A 17,311-nucleotide genomic window follows, 5' to 3' on the forward strand; every position below is an offset into this window, starting at 1 on the left:
TTGGAGTTTGTCTAGATAAGTCTTATGAATCAACATGTCCAATTGAGTAATTTCTTTCAAAAGAGAAAGGAAAGAAAGAAAGGAAGAAATTCACATATGCCAAATATGCTAAGCCAGGTATCATGCTAGGTCATTGAAATATATTGTTGAATTAAATCCTCCAAGCAACACTGAGGCATGTATTCTCATTTTATGAATTAAATAATTGAAGTGCAAAAAGGCTAAGTAACTTGTCTAAAGTTAAATCACTAAAAAGTGGCAAGTCTCTGTTTGGTGGGGACTTTGCTTCCAAAGTCCCCACTTTATAACCACAATTGGGGTCACAGTGGTTTATATGACCACATGGGCCCAGTGCAGCTGGGGTCCTATGCCATTTGTACATGAGGTTTACCTGCTTTATATTTTTATTTATTTCTGTCTTTGTTTTTATTATTTTTTTCTTCTACTCAGTGGGGCTTAACTTGCACCTTTTGTTCTAGTTTGTTGACCTGAAGAGTTAGATAATTAATTTTAATTATCCTCTGGTAGCATATACATTCAAACTCCAAGTTTCCCTGTAAACACTACTTTAGCTGTTTCTCATATTTTCATTCTATTCAGTTTAAACCATTTCTTAAAATTTCCCTTATGATTTCTTTTTCCACCAAAAAAAATTTGTGTTTCTTAATTTCCAAATATTTGGTGAACTTTCTAGTTATTGTCTCTTATTGATGTCCTGTTTAGATTCATTATAGTCCAAGATTATACACAGTGTCATTTCAACCTTTTGGAATTTGTAGTGACTTACTTAAGGCCCACAGTATGGTATATCTTGCTGAATGTTCAAGGTGCATTTGAAACAAAGGTATATTCTATAGGTTTTTGTTTTATTATTCTTTAAATGTTTATTTGGTTAAGTTCATTAATGGTGTTGTTCAAAAAATTTATATCCTGACTAATCTTTTATCTGCTTGTTCCATGTGTTGCTGAAAGAGATGTGAATATCTCCAGCTATTATGGTCAATATGTCTCTATCTCCTTTAGTTCTGTCAATTTTTGTCTTACATAGTTTGGAGCTATCTTATATGCATACACGGATTTATGCCTGTTGAATTAACACTTTTATCATTATGAAATATCTCTCTTTATCTATCATAACACTTCCTCTCTCAATGTGTAGCTCTGTCATATGAAATAGTCACACAAGTTTTCTTTTGCTTGGAATTGGCATATTTGTCTTTTTTTAAACATCCGTTTACTACTAACATTTTTTTTTGTTCTATACATAAGTGTCTCTCATAAACTGCATGTATTTGGATCTTTTTTGAAATATGGTCAGTATGGTGTTTAGTCCATCTGTATATTTAAAATTACTGTTACAGTTGGTATATCATATATGCATGATATAAAAATATTCAATTTATTCTTTTTAAAATAAATTACACTTTGTTGAAAATGACTGTATTTCCATCCACTTGTTTATCTTTTCCTCTATTTTCTTTCAAACAGTTACAGTTTTTAATCTGCTAAATTCAGCATCTGTAGGTCTGCTTCTATTATCTGTCTTTTCTATTGATTATGGTGCACATTTTCTGTGTCTTTGTATGTCTCTTAACTTTTTATTGTTGTTGATCTTTATGTATCAAACAATTAAAGTGAATACAGTTTGTGTTATTTTTTCTTACAAGTAGGTAGCCTGAGAGTTGAGTATCTCAGTTGACTCAGAATTGAGTTGGGGTGGCTGGGATATAGGTATGTTCACTCCAATCTGTCTTCATCTCTGATAGCTGGTGAGGGAGGGGGTGCTGCAGTCATGTGTTTGATGCAGGCCTTTTCTCTAGTGAGACTTGCTCTCCTGATTACCATGAGACTGCAAGTGATACCATGCAGCCTTTACATCCTTTTACGCTGTCCGAGCGCTTAGCAGTAATTCTGCAAGCCTGTGCAGCTGCTGGGAGCTTCACTGGATTTTCTTGTTTCTATGAGACTCTTTCTGTTTATTACAAACCAAAGCAAATTCTTCCATGGAATGAAATGGCCACCTATCTTAGCTCACCCTAGAAAGGATCCTTCTTAAGTACACTTGTAGTTCAAAAATTTCTCTTTATTTTCTCTGTACTTTGATGTCTTTAATGTTTGCTTAATTTAATTTTTTTGTGATTTATCCATTTGGTTTATCTAGAAGTCTCAGTGAGAGTATTGTCCTGATGCTACCTACTAAATTGTGTACTTAAAAGAAAGTACACTGATCACTCTTTTAATAGTTGATTAAAAAATAAATGTTTAAAAAGAAGCCAAATCATGTTTTGATGATGACTTGTAATTGCTACCTATTTCTTCTGCTTTATATATTTTTTTTATTTAAAGCAAGGCATATTTATTCTCTTTCTGGGATGGAGCACCATGTTTTGCTTTAGGTTAACATAAATTGATTATATTGTTTTGAAATTTTTGAGAAACCTGAGTTTCAAAAATCAGAACTTTAGTTGCCAACTTTTACCAGGAAAAAATGTAAGGCTCAACTGCTCTGCTTTGCTGAATGAAGAGGATGTAATTTATTGGATGTTCGGGGAAGAAAATGGATCGGATCCTAATATACATGAAGAGAAAGAAATAAGAATTATGTATGTATGTGTAATATATATGTCATGATATATACCATATAACAATCATATATATTATGTATAACATCATATTAAAAACACTGGGTGGCTGATGTGTATTTTGGGCTAGTTTAAATTATAATTATAATGGACATATTTTATAATTATAGTGGCCATACCCTAGGTGGACGCATTATGCAGAAATGTATTGCCAAGATCTAAGCTGGAAAAGAAGGTCCATGAGAAGGCCATTGAGGGTATTTAGCATCACCTTATAAAGTAGCACTTGGTCAGTCAGGATCCGATGGGGATGGGGATTTTACTTAGCTTCTTAGAAAAGGGCAGTTGCCTAGGCCAAGCTTTTTTTTATTTGAAAAATTTGTTAAGTTGTTTATTTTTCTAATGTGCCAAAAAGGTTCCAAATGGCATGCATATTGATACTTAAATAAGCCTATATTCTTCCATTAAGGAATAGTCAAACTTATAAAAAGAATCAGTCTAAACATATAGTCACCTAAGCTTTTCTGAATGACTTTGGGTCATACTGTAATTATTCATTATTATACTGATACACTACTCAGGGTCTAGTGAGTGCTGAGCCTAAGTTGTCTAGCACTTTTGCTGCACTTGTTGAGTTTTTTCTTCTGCTTTTTACACATTTTTTGGTACCTTCTTTGTTACCATGCTGGCAGCTCTACATTCTTGCTGACACTTGTCTACAAGCTCTTTACACCACAAAGTCTGGCTTCTTGCCCAGGAGTAGGCATGTGATTCATGCCCACTACATGTTGAATTCATGTGAACTTTGTGGATCTCCTGCCATCATATCTCATCCTCAGCCACTGGCCTCCATTTGAGTTTTGTATTTCTCCCTTTGGAAAATCTCTTTCTAATTTTTAGAGGGGTAGAAAACCACAGTGAATTTCTTAGAAATGCAGCTTAAGCTACAAAAGCAGGGAGGTCTTTCTTTATAGTTGGGTGCACACACCTTTGATATCATCTGTTTTGTCCTCTCAGTGGCCTCCTGTGTTTTACTTCTGGATTTCATTGGTTTTAGATGGTTGTTATTTCTGGATGGGTGACTTAGGAAAAGAATTACATTCCAAAATGTACTTGAGGCAGTTGGAGGCTACAGTGGGGCTCTGTGTCCCGGGTCCTAGAGATCCCTGTTGCTAGGAATGTGGGCACATGGGGCCCATGTCTGGCTGTGTTGACTGGTGTAGCTATCAGAGCCTGTCATTGGTGGGGGAAGTGGATGTCATAAGTGTTTACCTGGCATCAACCACAGGACAACTTGAATCCTTTAAGGAAGAGAAAAAGAACGTGCTGCCAGTGGCTTTCTCAAGTCATTTTCTGACACTCATGGAACAGCTTAACTGGCACTTCTCATGTGCCTCGGGGTGCTTGAGAACAGTGTTATGTTTTTTAATGCTGAACACATTAAACCAGTTTGTTGGATTCCATGGACAAACGTAATACGAATCTGCATCTATGCTAAACAACTTACAGCCTTGTCATAATTAGTGGGAACCACTCTGTGGAAAGAACTCCAAGTTGTTAGGAAGAGAGAAGTAGAGAAAAATAATTGAGAGAGAATATTTTCTCATATTTTCAACTTAGCATCATGATCTTCCAGCCATTTAAACTTCAGGTAATTGACAGCACCATTCCCACATGGCCTCAGGAGGGCTGTTTCCATCAGTTCTGATGCTCCACGGAGGAGGGGACGTTTATTGTAGTCCACGCTTTAAGAGTACTGGCCAGAAAGGGAAGAAATAATGCAGGCAACATCACAGCTGCCTTCAAGCATTTTAAACATGTGAATTCCCCTCTCAAGGGTAACGAACAGAGCCTACTGCTAAACTGTTTTGCCCTCTTACAGGACTCCAGAAGGCAAATGGCATGCTTCAAAAGTATTGAGAATTGAAAATATTGGTGAAAGCAATCTAAATGTTTTATATAATTGCACTGTGGCCAGCACGGGAGGCACAGACACCAAAAGCTTCATCTTGGTGAGAAAAGGTGAGAAAGATTTATTTTTGGAAGTTTTGAAGCTTAGCTCATTGCTACTGAGAGACATCTCAAAGATGGCCACTTTCTCATTTTCCACACCAGAACCCAGCTCCTGAGAGGGGAAATCAGTCACCTCATGTCACAGGCATTCAGTGGGGCCCCTCTGTCTCATGATGCCAAGCAGAGAATGAAAACAAAACTCATTCACCTGCTCTCACAGTCATATTCCACCCCATGTGGAAATCGGGGGGCCTGAGGCTTGGAGATACAGATGCTGAGAGTGAGGCTCATGGGGAGGCCATCAGGACAACCCCTGCACCCAGCACTGCAGCCAGAGCAGCCAGAGGGGAGTTTGCAGATCTGCGTGGGGTGAGGCCAGTGCAAACTTGGTGTGACTGCTGCTCCAGCCTGCCTCAGCAGGGTACCAGGCTCAGGGTCCTTGTGTGTGCTCATTCATTCATTGCCTCCTGGACTTGGCAAGCAGGCCATTGATAGCCCTGATCTGTGGGCTCTTAAAGTTTTTCAGTGCTCACATGATGGAGGGCCCCAGGGTCGCCATCCCTTTCCTCCACCAAAGTAGCACAGCCCAGGGCCTTCAGCCCAGTAGCTGCTCAGAAATGGCTGTGACTGGAGCCAGAAAGCTGTGATTTCCAGTTGTCACTACTCATTCACTGTTCATTCCCAGGCTCCACCATCAACTCCCTGGATATGTAGAGAAAGGTCAAGATCTGCAAGAGAGAGAGAAAGGGAGAGAGACAGAGACTAACACACCCAGAGACAGACGGAGACGGAGAGAGACAGACACAGAGAGAGGAGAAAGAGAGATACATGAGATGGAGGGACAGAGACAAACAGACAACTCTAGAGAGATGAAGACAGAAAGAGAGACGGAAAGAGAGACAGAGACAGAGAGACAGAGAAATGAGAGAGACAGGGAGAGACACAGAGACAGAGGAACAGAGAAAGAGGGAGATAGAGAGGCAGAGACATGAAGGGATGCAAATACAGAGAAATGAGAGTGAAACAGACAGAGAGACAGAGTAAGGGAGAGATACACACAGACACACACAAACATGCAGAGACAGCCACACACACAGACTGGGCCTTGGCTTTGTGAGAAACGGAAGGAGTGGGACAGGAAGAGCACAAAGGCTGGAAACCCCCTCCAGCTGGGCTATCCTGGTGCCCAGGGGCAGCTCCCCCAGCACACATGTTTTAGAGCCGCCTCTCTACCATATGCACTCATAACAACAGCTCACATCCCATACATGTTAATTACATGACAGGATCTGGGTGAAGTTCCTCCCATGATCTCATCCAGTCTTAACGACAAGCTTTATAGAGGTGAAGAAACTTGCCCAGGGTCACACGGCAGGTGAAGGTATTGAAACTCAGACCTGATTAAATCTGGAATCTGTGTTCTTACCTTCCACAGGGCTTGTCGCCTGTGGTCTTCCACCCCTGTGTGATTGCCTGTGCTGTGGTCCACTCACTTGTGAGGGAGCGGGGCTCAAATCTTTGTTGGACCATCACCTGGCCAGGCTTTCCTGGGGCCTGCTCACCACCAGTCACCTCTCCTTTCTTAGAACAGGGCAGGACTGTCCTATTCCTGCCCTAGACGCTTCTGGCCAGTCAATTCTCCTGCTGCTGCCCTCACAAATGTAGGTTTAGAAATTGGGGCTCACAACCCACCATCACCCCGTGCCAATGTGTGCGTGTGTGTTTTTGCAAATGTGTGACACAGTTATGACTATGCGGTCCTTTCCAAGGTACAGGAGCCCCAGATCCTGGGTCTGCTCAGAGTTCACTATTAAACAACATTAGCTGCTTGCCTGAATCCTAAAGATAGTAGAAAGATATGGAAAGATAATTTTTAAAAATTGCACCAAGATGGCAAAAGTTTTAAGCACGTTTATGCTCATTGACCTAGAGATGCCCCCACCATTACAATCTATTTTAAGAAAGAATTAGAAATATGGATAAATGTATATGCCTTTTTGTATATGTATATACATATATGCATGTATATATACACATATTTGCAAATGTATATGCATATACATACACGGTTACACATTTATATAAATATTATACATGTATACACTTATACATATAAAATGTACTGCAACTTTATGTCCACTTACTAAAAATTGCAATCAATCTAAATATTAGGATATTATGAATTATAATTTTAATGACCTACTGAAATGCTCATAATATAATATTCAGAAATAACGAGTGATTACCATATAATCTCAGTTAACTAAAAAGTTTAAGAGACAAAAAGAAAACCCAGAAGGAAATAGTCTATCATGTTAACACAGCCTTCACCACATTGTGATTTGTTGTTAAAAATTACTTTATTCTTTTTATTCCTCTGTATTATCTCAGATTGTCCATAATAAACATAAACGGAATCAGTCTAGAAAATGTATTTTTTTCCAAATGATACTTTTATACAAAGAATTTGCTAAAATTCCAAGAGCTGTGCGCTGTATTAACTACTTTTTGTGTTATATTTCATTTAATCTTCCCCAAAGGAGCAGCCTTGTAAGTGAAGCAGTTAGTATCTTCATTTTACAGATGAAGGTACCAAGGTTTAAGGGCATTCACGATTTTTCCTACAATACAAAATAATTGATGGAGCCCGGCTGCAAACCCAGACAAATGTCAATCCAGTGCTCTCTCTCTTCTCTCAAAACTATGCACCTCAACCCACTTGCTAATATTTCTCTGAGTCCCTATGTATTTCAGCCTAGTATCTCTTCACCGCAGAAATCTGATTTCCACAGGTACGGATAGAATACATTACTGTGTAATGTTTTCACTTCAGTTCTCTAAATATCCGTGTAAACATTTTTATTCTTTAAAAATCTGAGTAGAAATATCACTACTCCAGACTAAAGGCAGGAATGTGGAGTCACTCAGTGGAATGTGTCAGCATGTGGGTTGGCAACTACTGCATTAGTGTTAACAGTAAAAATGGACAAGCACGTGATGATGGACAACACTGGTAAGATTTCTTGATTATTTTCTTTTCCTTTTTCCCTTTCTTTTCTAGCAGACATGGCTGATATCCCAGGCCACGTCTTCACAAGAGGAATGATCATAGCTGTTTTGATCTTGGTGGCAGTAGTGTGCCTAGTGACTGTGTGTGTCATTTATAGAGTTGACTTGGTTCTATTTTATAGACATTTAACGAGAAGAGATGAAACATTAACAGGTAACACATATAATGCTGGAATTTCTTACCTTATGTTCTCATTAAGAAATCAGATAAATAGGCATTAATCTTCATCTTATTGTGATGATATTGTAGAATTAATCTGTGGGAGAGGTTTTCTGTGGGAAATATTGTTCTGCCTGTACCATCCATTATGAATGTTGTCTGTGTCTTCTTTTCTTGTGCTTACTTATGTGTTGCCCAAAATTGTTCTGATTGTCTCGTGTATGTATGTCATAGCCTCCTAAATGCCCTGGGAGATGCTCGGGCCCAGGAACTGTATATCTGGGTGTCTTTGTGCATGCATCACCTAGGTATCTTTATAGTACATACACTCAATAAATTTGCTTTAAGTTAGATTGAATTGTCCTATCGCTCATTATTTCAACCTGGCAAAGGAGGCTTACATAATGGACGTGTAAGAACCCCCAGCTGGCCGGGTGCGGTGGCTCACGCCTGTAATCCCAGCACTTTGAGAGTCCGAGACTGGCAGATCACGAGGTCAGGAGATCGAGACCATTCTGGCTAACAGAGTGAAACCCCGTCTCTACTAAAAATACAAAAAATTAGCCGGGGGTGGTGGTAGGCGCCTGTAGTCCCAGCTACTCGGGAGGCTGAGGCAGGAGAATGGCGTGTAAACTCGGGAGGCGGAGCTTGCAGTGAGCCGAGATCGCGCTGCTGTGCTCCAGCCTGGACGACAAAGCAAGACTCCGTCTCAAAAAAAAAAAAAAAAGAAAAAAAGAACTCCGAGCTGGAAGCCAAATGATCTGGGATCATGTCTCCTAGATCTGCCAGTTTTTATCTGCTACTATGTCGACCCGCTGGCTCTATGCCTCAGTTTCCTTATACTTAAAGGTGACCAGAAGTCCTCAAGTTTCCAGATAATTACTAATTTAAGGGAAGTCAGTCTAATTCATTGCACTTTATTTTGTTTTGCATGTGTGTGTTTGCAGGAAAAAAACCTTCACAGAGTTCAAAACCCAAAATGTCTATGAAATTATACTTCAGAAGCCCCTCTTCCAGCCTGGTCCTGGATCTATGATTCCCACCCCTCATTGATAGCACATCTGACCAAATATCAATACAGATTCTTATTACACACCTCCTTTTAAAAAGAACAAATCCTGGCTTAATATGCACACTCTTTTCAACTTTGCTCTCTTATACCTTAGACACACTTGCATGTTACTTTATAAAGCAGTCCATCATTTTTTATGGCCTCACAGTATTTTATTTGTGCAGAGCTACCACTGTTTATTTAGTCTCCTTTTGATGGACATTTGGCTTGTTTCCAATCTTTTGTTGTTATAAAAATGCTGCAATGGACAGCTTTATACATTCATCGTTTCATATGTATGAAGTAGGTCTGAAAGAAAAATTCTCCAAAATGGAGTTTCTAGAATACAAGAAGGAGACACAGCCATTATTTTGCTAGATACTGTGAATTCACCCTCCCTACTGCCTTCAAAAGATGACAGCAAATTTTTTCCCATAACCTTACCCATAACCATTTGGAGTTGTGCCAATCTGATAGGTGAAAAGTTGTATTTAAGTGACATTTTAATTTGCATTTCCCTTACTATGCAAGAGAACCAGCAACTTTTCATTTGCGTAAGGCTCAGTTGTATTTCCTTTCTCAACACACCCATTCATATCTTTTGCCTATTGTTCCATGGGGCAATGGCTTTATTTTGCATATTTATTTCTAGGAGCTATTTATATTTTAGGGAGGTTAGTTTATTATCTATAATATGAAATGCAAATATTCCCAGGCTGTAATTTGTCTTTTGACTTTGCTTATAGTGGTGTGCTATATAAAAGACTTTTTGAAAAACATACTCAAATATATCTTTTATGCTTTCTGGATTTGGGATCATAAGTAAAACAGCCTTCTTAACCTCAAGTTATACAAAAATTATATTAGTTCCTCTGAGATTTGTATAGGTTTAGTTTTCACATTTAGAACTTTAAATTGAACAACATAAAATTAGCAAGGTTAGTGAATTTAGCTTTCAGCCTGCATGTGCACGTGTGAGTTTGCTATGGGGAGAGATGATGCTGTAACAAACGGGGAAATCTGTATTTGATATTTTCTGAATGGTCTCTGTTTGCATAGGCCAGTGTTTGTCTTCAAATAAACATTGACTAGCTCCTCTCTTTCTGACTTTCTGGAGCTAAGATTTCTTTTTTTCTTCTCCAGTTGTGTTTGACATGATTTGCGGTAATTTTTTCAATTCACACTTCTTAACTGTCAATATGGCAGTGCAGAGACATTTAGAGACATGCTCTAAATCACTTCCATTAAATTATGGTCCACGAACAAATGCAGTCCATGAAAAGGACAGAAATGGAGATATAAGTATGAAGATAAAAACTTTTATCACAATTTAATACTGCTGCAATATCTAAGAAAGTGTTCAGTATTGGTTTCTGAAGGATTGGAAATGAAACTAGTCAATAAACAACAACAAAAAAAGGCAAATTTAAATTAAAACATGGTCATTCACCAAGCATAGTTTGAGGAACATTTGTTTAACTTACTCCTTGAAGTCCCAAATATCCACTTGAATTATAATTTCCTTTATAATTTTCCTTTATGTTTGAATATAGGGAATAAAAACATTACCATTAGTTTTCAAATTCCTTTTTTTGAATACTTTACTCTGTCAATTCTCAAATCCCCTAAACCTTTTACTACCTGAATTTAAAATATATTGTAATAAAATTAGCATATTTATATTAAAAGAATTGCTTAAAATAAGGAATTTGAAAGCAATTAATAGTTGAAAAGTTAATTTTTCATAGGTAAGAGCAAAGCTATATTGTATGTAATATAAACCCATATTTGATGAAATCGTCTTCCCAGTTTATTGCAATCCATTACATCATAAGAAAATTATGCCCTTTAAAAAAGTGTGCTCATTTAATTGTCTTACATGTTGATGCCTGTTTCGTCACTGACACAGTGACAACCCTAGTGGAAGCACTAGCTCTTACTTAACTAGTAGGTAGTTATATTTGATAGCAGTTTAAGAAAAGTTTGAGGGGAACCTACTTACTGATTGATAACTGGTTTTATTTTTACCAACATTTCATACCTTTGATATTTATGTAAGCCTGAAATTTTTACCAACATTTTTCATCTTTCAGTGCATGCAACTCTGCAAAGCAATTGCTTTAAATCAACAATAGGTTCTAACCCAAATTGCTGAACAGAATGCTGTAGGTAGAACTGAAGAAGATTTTGCCAGAAGCAGAAAGTGTTGTTTGGTGACCATGAGTGCTATGGAGGATGCCAGGCTGCGCTGTTGAGCATAAATGATGTGGCACCATAAGAGACATAGATCTAGAATGGTTTTATCCTATTAGATTTTAATAGGGGTTGCAGTTATATGTAGCCTCAAACTCAGTAGCAAATTCATTAATCCCAACAATATGCCATGCATAAATCTTACCCATCTGCCATCATCTGCCATCAAAACAATTGTCATGGGATAAAGGTAGACCATTCCCCACTACTTTCCTTCTTTCTCTACAGATCCCAATTAGCATCCATTGCATTTTTTAGGACCTGACTCAAAATTTCCTCCTTTCAGAAAGCATGTCCATCGGGATCACTCTTTATTCTCTGGCCAGGTTATTTTGTCTGTGAGTTTTGTTATTCTTTTTTTGTTATGCTATTTTTCTTCTGCTAATGTGTTGTCTGTAACTTTTTCCAAGTTGTTGCATGCATCTGCTTTGCTTTTAAAAATAGATTGGATGAAGCTAGAAGAGAGAGTGGTATCATGTTTTAATTACCCAATTAGGAGCATGGTCTTTGTTATTTAGGAGACATTTTCACCTTCTTGGGGGTCTTTCTGAGCATAGAAATTGTGATGGTGGTAGAATTAAATGATATGAGTAAACCAGGGTGAGATTTTCTTTCCACTCCTGGAATGAGGGCACCTTTGGGCTCTTGGCCTTCTAAGGAACTTAAAGACTTAAGTTCCTTTAGTGCCTGGATCTATGGCTCATATATCTCTCTATTCTTCTGTGGTGTCAAGCAGTGGGATCTTAAAGTATATGCTTAAAAACACATTGGCTAATTGGTTGCTTGGTTAGCATGGGAGGTTTAAATATAAACAACTTTATATATAATTTGTTTTTTCAATGATTCTATACTCATTACTTACGACATTCACTTAAGTTTGTACTTACATAAAATTTTATTTACACATGAATTAAAAGAGTCAATCTTACCTCCTAGATGGAAAAACATATGATGCTTTTGTGTCTTACCTAAAAGAATGCCGACCTGAAAATGGAGAGGAGCACACCTTTGCTGTGGAGATTTTGCCCAGGGTGTTGGAGAAACATTTTGGGTATAAGTTATGCATATTTGAAAGGGACGTAGTGCCTGGAGGAGGTAAGAGGGAAAGCCAGATAGAAAAATATTCAAGATAGTTTCTTTTTAAAAAAATGAATGAGCTAACCCCCAGAGAGCTATCCCATTTTCCTTAAAAACAAATGAATAAGGTCCTTTAAGCAAGAAATAACCACGTAAGTCAACAATCAATAGTGAGAAAACAAACTAATGAGCTTCCAATAGTCTCTTCTCTTGGGCTCTGTTCTTTGTGCTTCATGGATCTCTGAAACTTTGGGGAAAGGGGGAGGGCATTTCCTTTTCAGAACCGGGTCCAGAGCTGGCGTTATCATGAAGCCTTTATTTAGAAATGACCCATGGTGAGAATATCTATACCACAGCAGCGGTTCCTAATTTAACATGTGATGTGTGGACTAGTTAATCCTCACTAGTAACTCTTACTAGAAATAAACACGGGTTAATTATTACTAGAAAATGCATGGGTTTTTATTGTGTTGATATTGGTGACGAAATTTAAGTAGAAAATATGAAAATTGAAAAGGGAAAAATAACAGGAGAGCGGTGATCCCCATCAGATCATAGCTATGAAATTCAATGTTTTTTTATTAATATAGGAATACAAATGGCCATAGTGCCTATATTAAAGCAAATTACCATTAAATTTTTTTTTAAAATGAGTAACATTTTTAGATTTTCTCTGAAGTCTTTAGAACAAACATTTAAAATCTGGTGTCAAATTATTCTGGATACTGATGCTTAAAAAAAACCAAATGTTTGATTATTACCATCATTCATGTATTAATCTAATATTTATTGGATGCTATTCCTGTGCCAAGTTGTGAACTGGGCATCAAAGATATAACAGTGAGAAAGAAATAGTTACATTTCCCCCCCCATATTACAAATTAGAAAGGAAAATATTGCTAACTTACACTACTGTTTAGTAATAAACAACTTGTCAAAAAAATATGCCAGATTATCAGATGCATACATTGTGGTATTTTTGGATAGCAGTTCTTTGTATCTAAGAAGGCATATTGTTACTTAGAAAGCATTTATTCTGGGCCATACATCAATTTTACTATATTTCTGTTATTTTCTAGGGGTCTTTCCAGAAAACAGACTTATTCTTAATTCATAAATAAAAATAATGTTTGAATATTCAGTTGTAATTAGGCTTGGTTAAACCTCTATTTGAGAACAGTGAGAGGTCTAGAACAGGGGTTGGCAGTTTACCAGCCACGGGTTCCATCACACCTGCAACCCTTATTGAAACACAGCCACGCACATTGGTTTACCTGTCGCCTGCGTCTGCATCTGAGCTACAACAACAGAACTGAGTAGTTGTGACAAAGACAGTGTGACCTGCAAAGCCTAACATATTTACTATCTGGCCCTTTGTAGAAAAAGTTTGCCAACCCCTGGCCTAAAATAATGGATGGTTTTGTTTTGTTGTGCCTTTTTGTCTTTTAATCTTTAAATTCTGATTTTAGCATGCTCTTTTCTGCTTGAGGAGAAGCAGGATAGTATAATAGTTAGAAAAATGTATTCCACTTGGGTTTAGATTCTGATTCTGCCATTTACTAGCTGTGTGACTCTAGGCAGGTTACTTAACCACTCTGTGCTCCGGCTTCCTTGTTTGTTAAATGGAGGTGATAACAGTATCTTCTCTGCAGGGTATTATGATGATTAAATGAGTTAATATACAAAAAACATTTAAAATAAGGTATGGTACAGAATAAGTGCTAAGTAGTTGTTCATTATTATTGTTACCTAGAGATTTTTTAATAAGCATATAAAATTGAGAACAAATGGTTTGTCTTAAAGAAAAACTTATTAGTGAGGTTAGGAGTTAATATAAAATAAGACTGTGCAAAATGACTTTTATCTCATGTTCCCCCTTTCAGTTATCTTAAATTAATATGGGTTATCTTTCATTTTCAGCTGTTGTTGATGAAATCCACTCACTGATAGAGAAAAGCCGAAGACTAATCATTGTCCTAAGTAAAAGTTATATGTCTAATGAGGTCAGGTATGAACTTGAAAGTGGACTCCATGAAGCATTGGTGGAAAGAAAAATTAAAATAATCTTAATTGAATTTACACCTGTTACTGACTTCACATTCTTGCCCCAATCACTAAAACTTTTGAAATCTCACAGAGTTCTGAAGTGGAAGGCCGATAAATCTCTTTCTTATAACTCAAGGTTCTGGAAGAACCTTCTTTACTTAATGCCTGCAAAAACAGTCAAGCCAGGTAGAGACGAATCGGAAGTCTTGCCTGTTCTTTCAGAGTCTTAATCTTCAGAAACAGTGAATGCCAAAAAGAACTCAAGATATTCTGGGGACTGGGCATATGAACCTGTTCATAACAAAGACTGTGACTCGAAACATTTAACTTTGTAAAACTCTTGCTCACAATTTGAAGATGAAACTTGTCATTAGGTTGGCGGGAATAAGACTAAAGATTGCGCTGTGGGCTGTGGTCACGTGCTCCCAGAAGACCTGGAATTCAAAAGAAATGGAGCTATTCTTTTTCTCCCTCTTTCATAACTGGATGCAGCTGCTCATACTCAATCCCATATTCAGCAAGTGTGAAGCCGGGCATGATGCAAAATAACCGATGCCCTACAAAAAGGGTGCATCTTTAAGAGTTGTAATGCCAGTGCTTAATTTGAATGAGGGGATTTTAAGTGTCTGAAGAGGCATTTTCTAGGGACCAGTGGGTGACTGAGTAACTGAAATGCTGCTTTCACTCCCTAACACCATGGATCTGGTTGTGCATAGGATGTGGGAGGAGGGGCTGGCAGGGCCGCCTTCAGAGGCTGCAGGGCCTCAGCCTCAGGATGCATTTAATGTATCCTGGCCACAGTTGCAGCCAACGGTTCTTGAAAGATCAGTAAGGCCCTGCAACGTAGAGCCTGCTTATGTGGATCTACTTATGGGAACTTCTTAAAAGGACCCCAGAATAGCTCTTTATCTTTCACAAGAGACACAAATTCTAATTGAGTTAATTATCAGGGCCTTTCACTTTTGATGATCTGAAACATTTGTTGATTTTGTGTGAATGTTTATATCAAAATGTTTGCCAGGTTGTATTAGCCATTGAATAGCAAAAAACTGATAGTTACTGGCTTGTTTTTTAAAAATTACATATTAAAAATGCCCTTGGCATAAGGCAGCATGGTGTGGCATTTAAGAGATGGGCTGTGCAGCCCATCCTGAGCTCCAGTCCTGAGTTTGCTACTTACTTCTGTGGCCTCTGGAACCTTATCCAACCTCTTGGTGCTTCAGTTTCCTCGTCTGTGAAATTAGAATTTATAATAATTGTACCTACCTCCCAGGGGTAACTAAATGAATAAATATAATAAAGTACTTACGGTGGTTCCTGACACAGACTCAGCACTCCGTCAGTGTTGCCATGACTATTTTTATTATCATTATTAATGATTACTTAGATCAATTATTTAGCAGTGGACTAATGGAAGCTACAGAGCAGGGAAGGGAAGCAGATCTAGGGAGGAAGGCAGTTTTGATTTGAGGAGGTTTGCACATGTAGAGAAGCATATTGGAGAAGCATATCCAGAGGGCAAAAGATATCTCTCCATTGTACATCTGCCTCTTTTGACGTTGGAAGACACATGTCTTACTCCCTAAAGGGAGCCCAGCACTGGGAGACTTCTTGATGATCTCAAAAATAATAGCCATTCAAGAAAATCACCAAGTGACTGTGAAACCGTCAGTTCAGAAGGCTGGTTAGAACATGTGGGAGCAACATGAATGTTCTACAAAAGTTTAAAGCAGAGATTGTTTCAAATGGATGTAGTAGATATTACTGAAAACCAAAAAAGCGTGAGATTGTCAGTGTAAGAATGTGATTTAATGTTTGTAGTGCTTACAATTTTGTGTACCAACTGGATGACTAAAAAGAGTAAAATAATTTAATTAATAGCTCATATTTTATGTGTGAAAACATGTTAGTGAACATATATAATCAAAATAGATTTCATTGCTATTGCATAGTCTCTAATACATAGAATGATTTTGCTTTTCTCTTTTATTATACTTGCTTTAAAATACTTGAATATATTTTGTATTACATGCATTTCAAGTTAAATGTCTTAAATGTATACATTAGATGTGTGTTTTAAAATGCATAAAATACATTGAAATACATTAATGAGCCATTAGTCTAATGCCTTTATTTTTGAAATATCGTGACGTCTTTTTCACTTGCTTTAAGATTCCAATTCCTCGTTCTTAACATAGACTCCTACCTGTTTTAATAGAATATGGGCCATTCAAAATGAATTCATGCACCTCTCTCTTTTTAAATGTCAAATTGCCTTGCACCTACCTTCTTGTTTCACACCTTCCATCCAGGAGCAAAATAATTCTCTTCTGTTTCTCACAAGCCGCTCAATACTAAACACAGGGACTTATACATGGTAAGTCTTCATATGTCAGTTAATTAATGGGCATATTTTAAAATTCTGGTTTAAACATCCCCAACCAGGACCAACAAATAACTTTTCATGTATAAAACAGCTTTCTTTTCTATGGTTCAGATGCCCTTAAACTGTGAAGTCTATTTTAGAGAATCAGCACAACTACCTTTCTAGGGCACGTGAAGAAACACCTCGTACATGTCTGTCATGTCCTAGAAGCATTTACTCATTAGAGCTATATCCTCTCGAAGCAGTGAGAAGCCTTAGGCCCCATGTATTCCAAACCCAGGAACTTGAGGCATGGTAAGTTCAGGGACTTGGTCACAGTTGCACATGAGCGGTCTGACCAGGTTGGCACAGGACAGCGTACGGCCTCCTCTTGGAGATGAGCATCTTGGAGGCTGCAGGCACTTTTCTGGGGCCGACAATTTAGACTAAGAGGGCCTAGGGCAGGGGCCTGCGGAGGGGAAGCGGGCTGTCTAGGACTGGCTCTGAGGAGGAAAATAGAGTGAGAGCGATGCTCAGGATTCCTTATAAGCCATTAAAAAAAAATAGGCATTCAAATTCAGTGCAGGGTGAAAGAGCACAATTGATGGAGCACATCCGCCCACTGTGGCCTCTGCTGAGATACATGGAGTTAGAACCTCCGGCATCTGCTAGGAGCCCCCGGCCTGTGTTGAGGC

At 38.0% G+C, this 17,311-nt stretch overlaps 1 protein-coding gene across 2 annotated transcripts in view; it reads left to right on the top strand.

Moving 5' to 3' along the window:
* The window catches only part of IL18R1 (interleukin 18 receptor 1), a 43,009-nt gene extending 26,649 nt beyond the window's left edge, over positions 1–16,360 (top strand). The window contains exons 7-11 of one of the 2 annotated variants that reach the window (XM_019021606.4): positions 2,483–2,603; positions 4,465–4,604; positions 7,660–7,818; positions 12,065–12,223; positions 14,126–16,360. In XM_019021606.4, coding sequence (XP_018877151.1) covers positions 2,483–2,603; positions 4,465–4,604; positions 7,660–7,818; positions 12,065–12,223; positions 14,126–14,481 — 935 coding nt within the window. In that variant the 3' untranslated portion in view covers positions 14,482–16,360. Of the gene's footprint in view, positions 1–2,482; positions 2,604–4,464; positions 4,605–7,656; positions 7,819–12,064; positions 12,224–14,125 lie in introns of both variants that reach the window. The other variant, XM_055378369.2, reaches the window with a different exon arrangement.
* The last annotated feature ends 951 nt before the right edge of the window (positions 16,361–17,311 follow it).

The sequence above is a fragment of the Gorilla gorilla genome, chromosome 12 (genome assembly GCF_029281585.2).
Source record: "Gorilla gorilla gorilla isolate KB3781 chromosome 12, NHGRI_mGorGor1-v2.1_pri, whole genome shotgun sequence".
Classification (NCBI taxonomy): domain Eukaryota; kingdom Metazoa; phylum Chordata; class Mammalia; order Primates; family Hominidae; genus Gorilla; species Gorilla gorilla.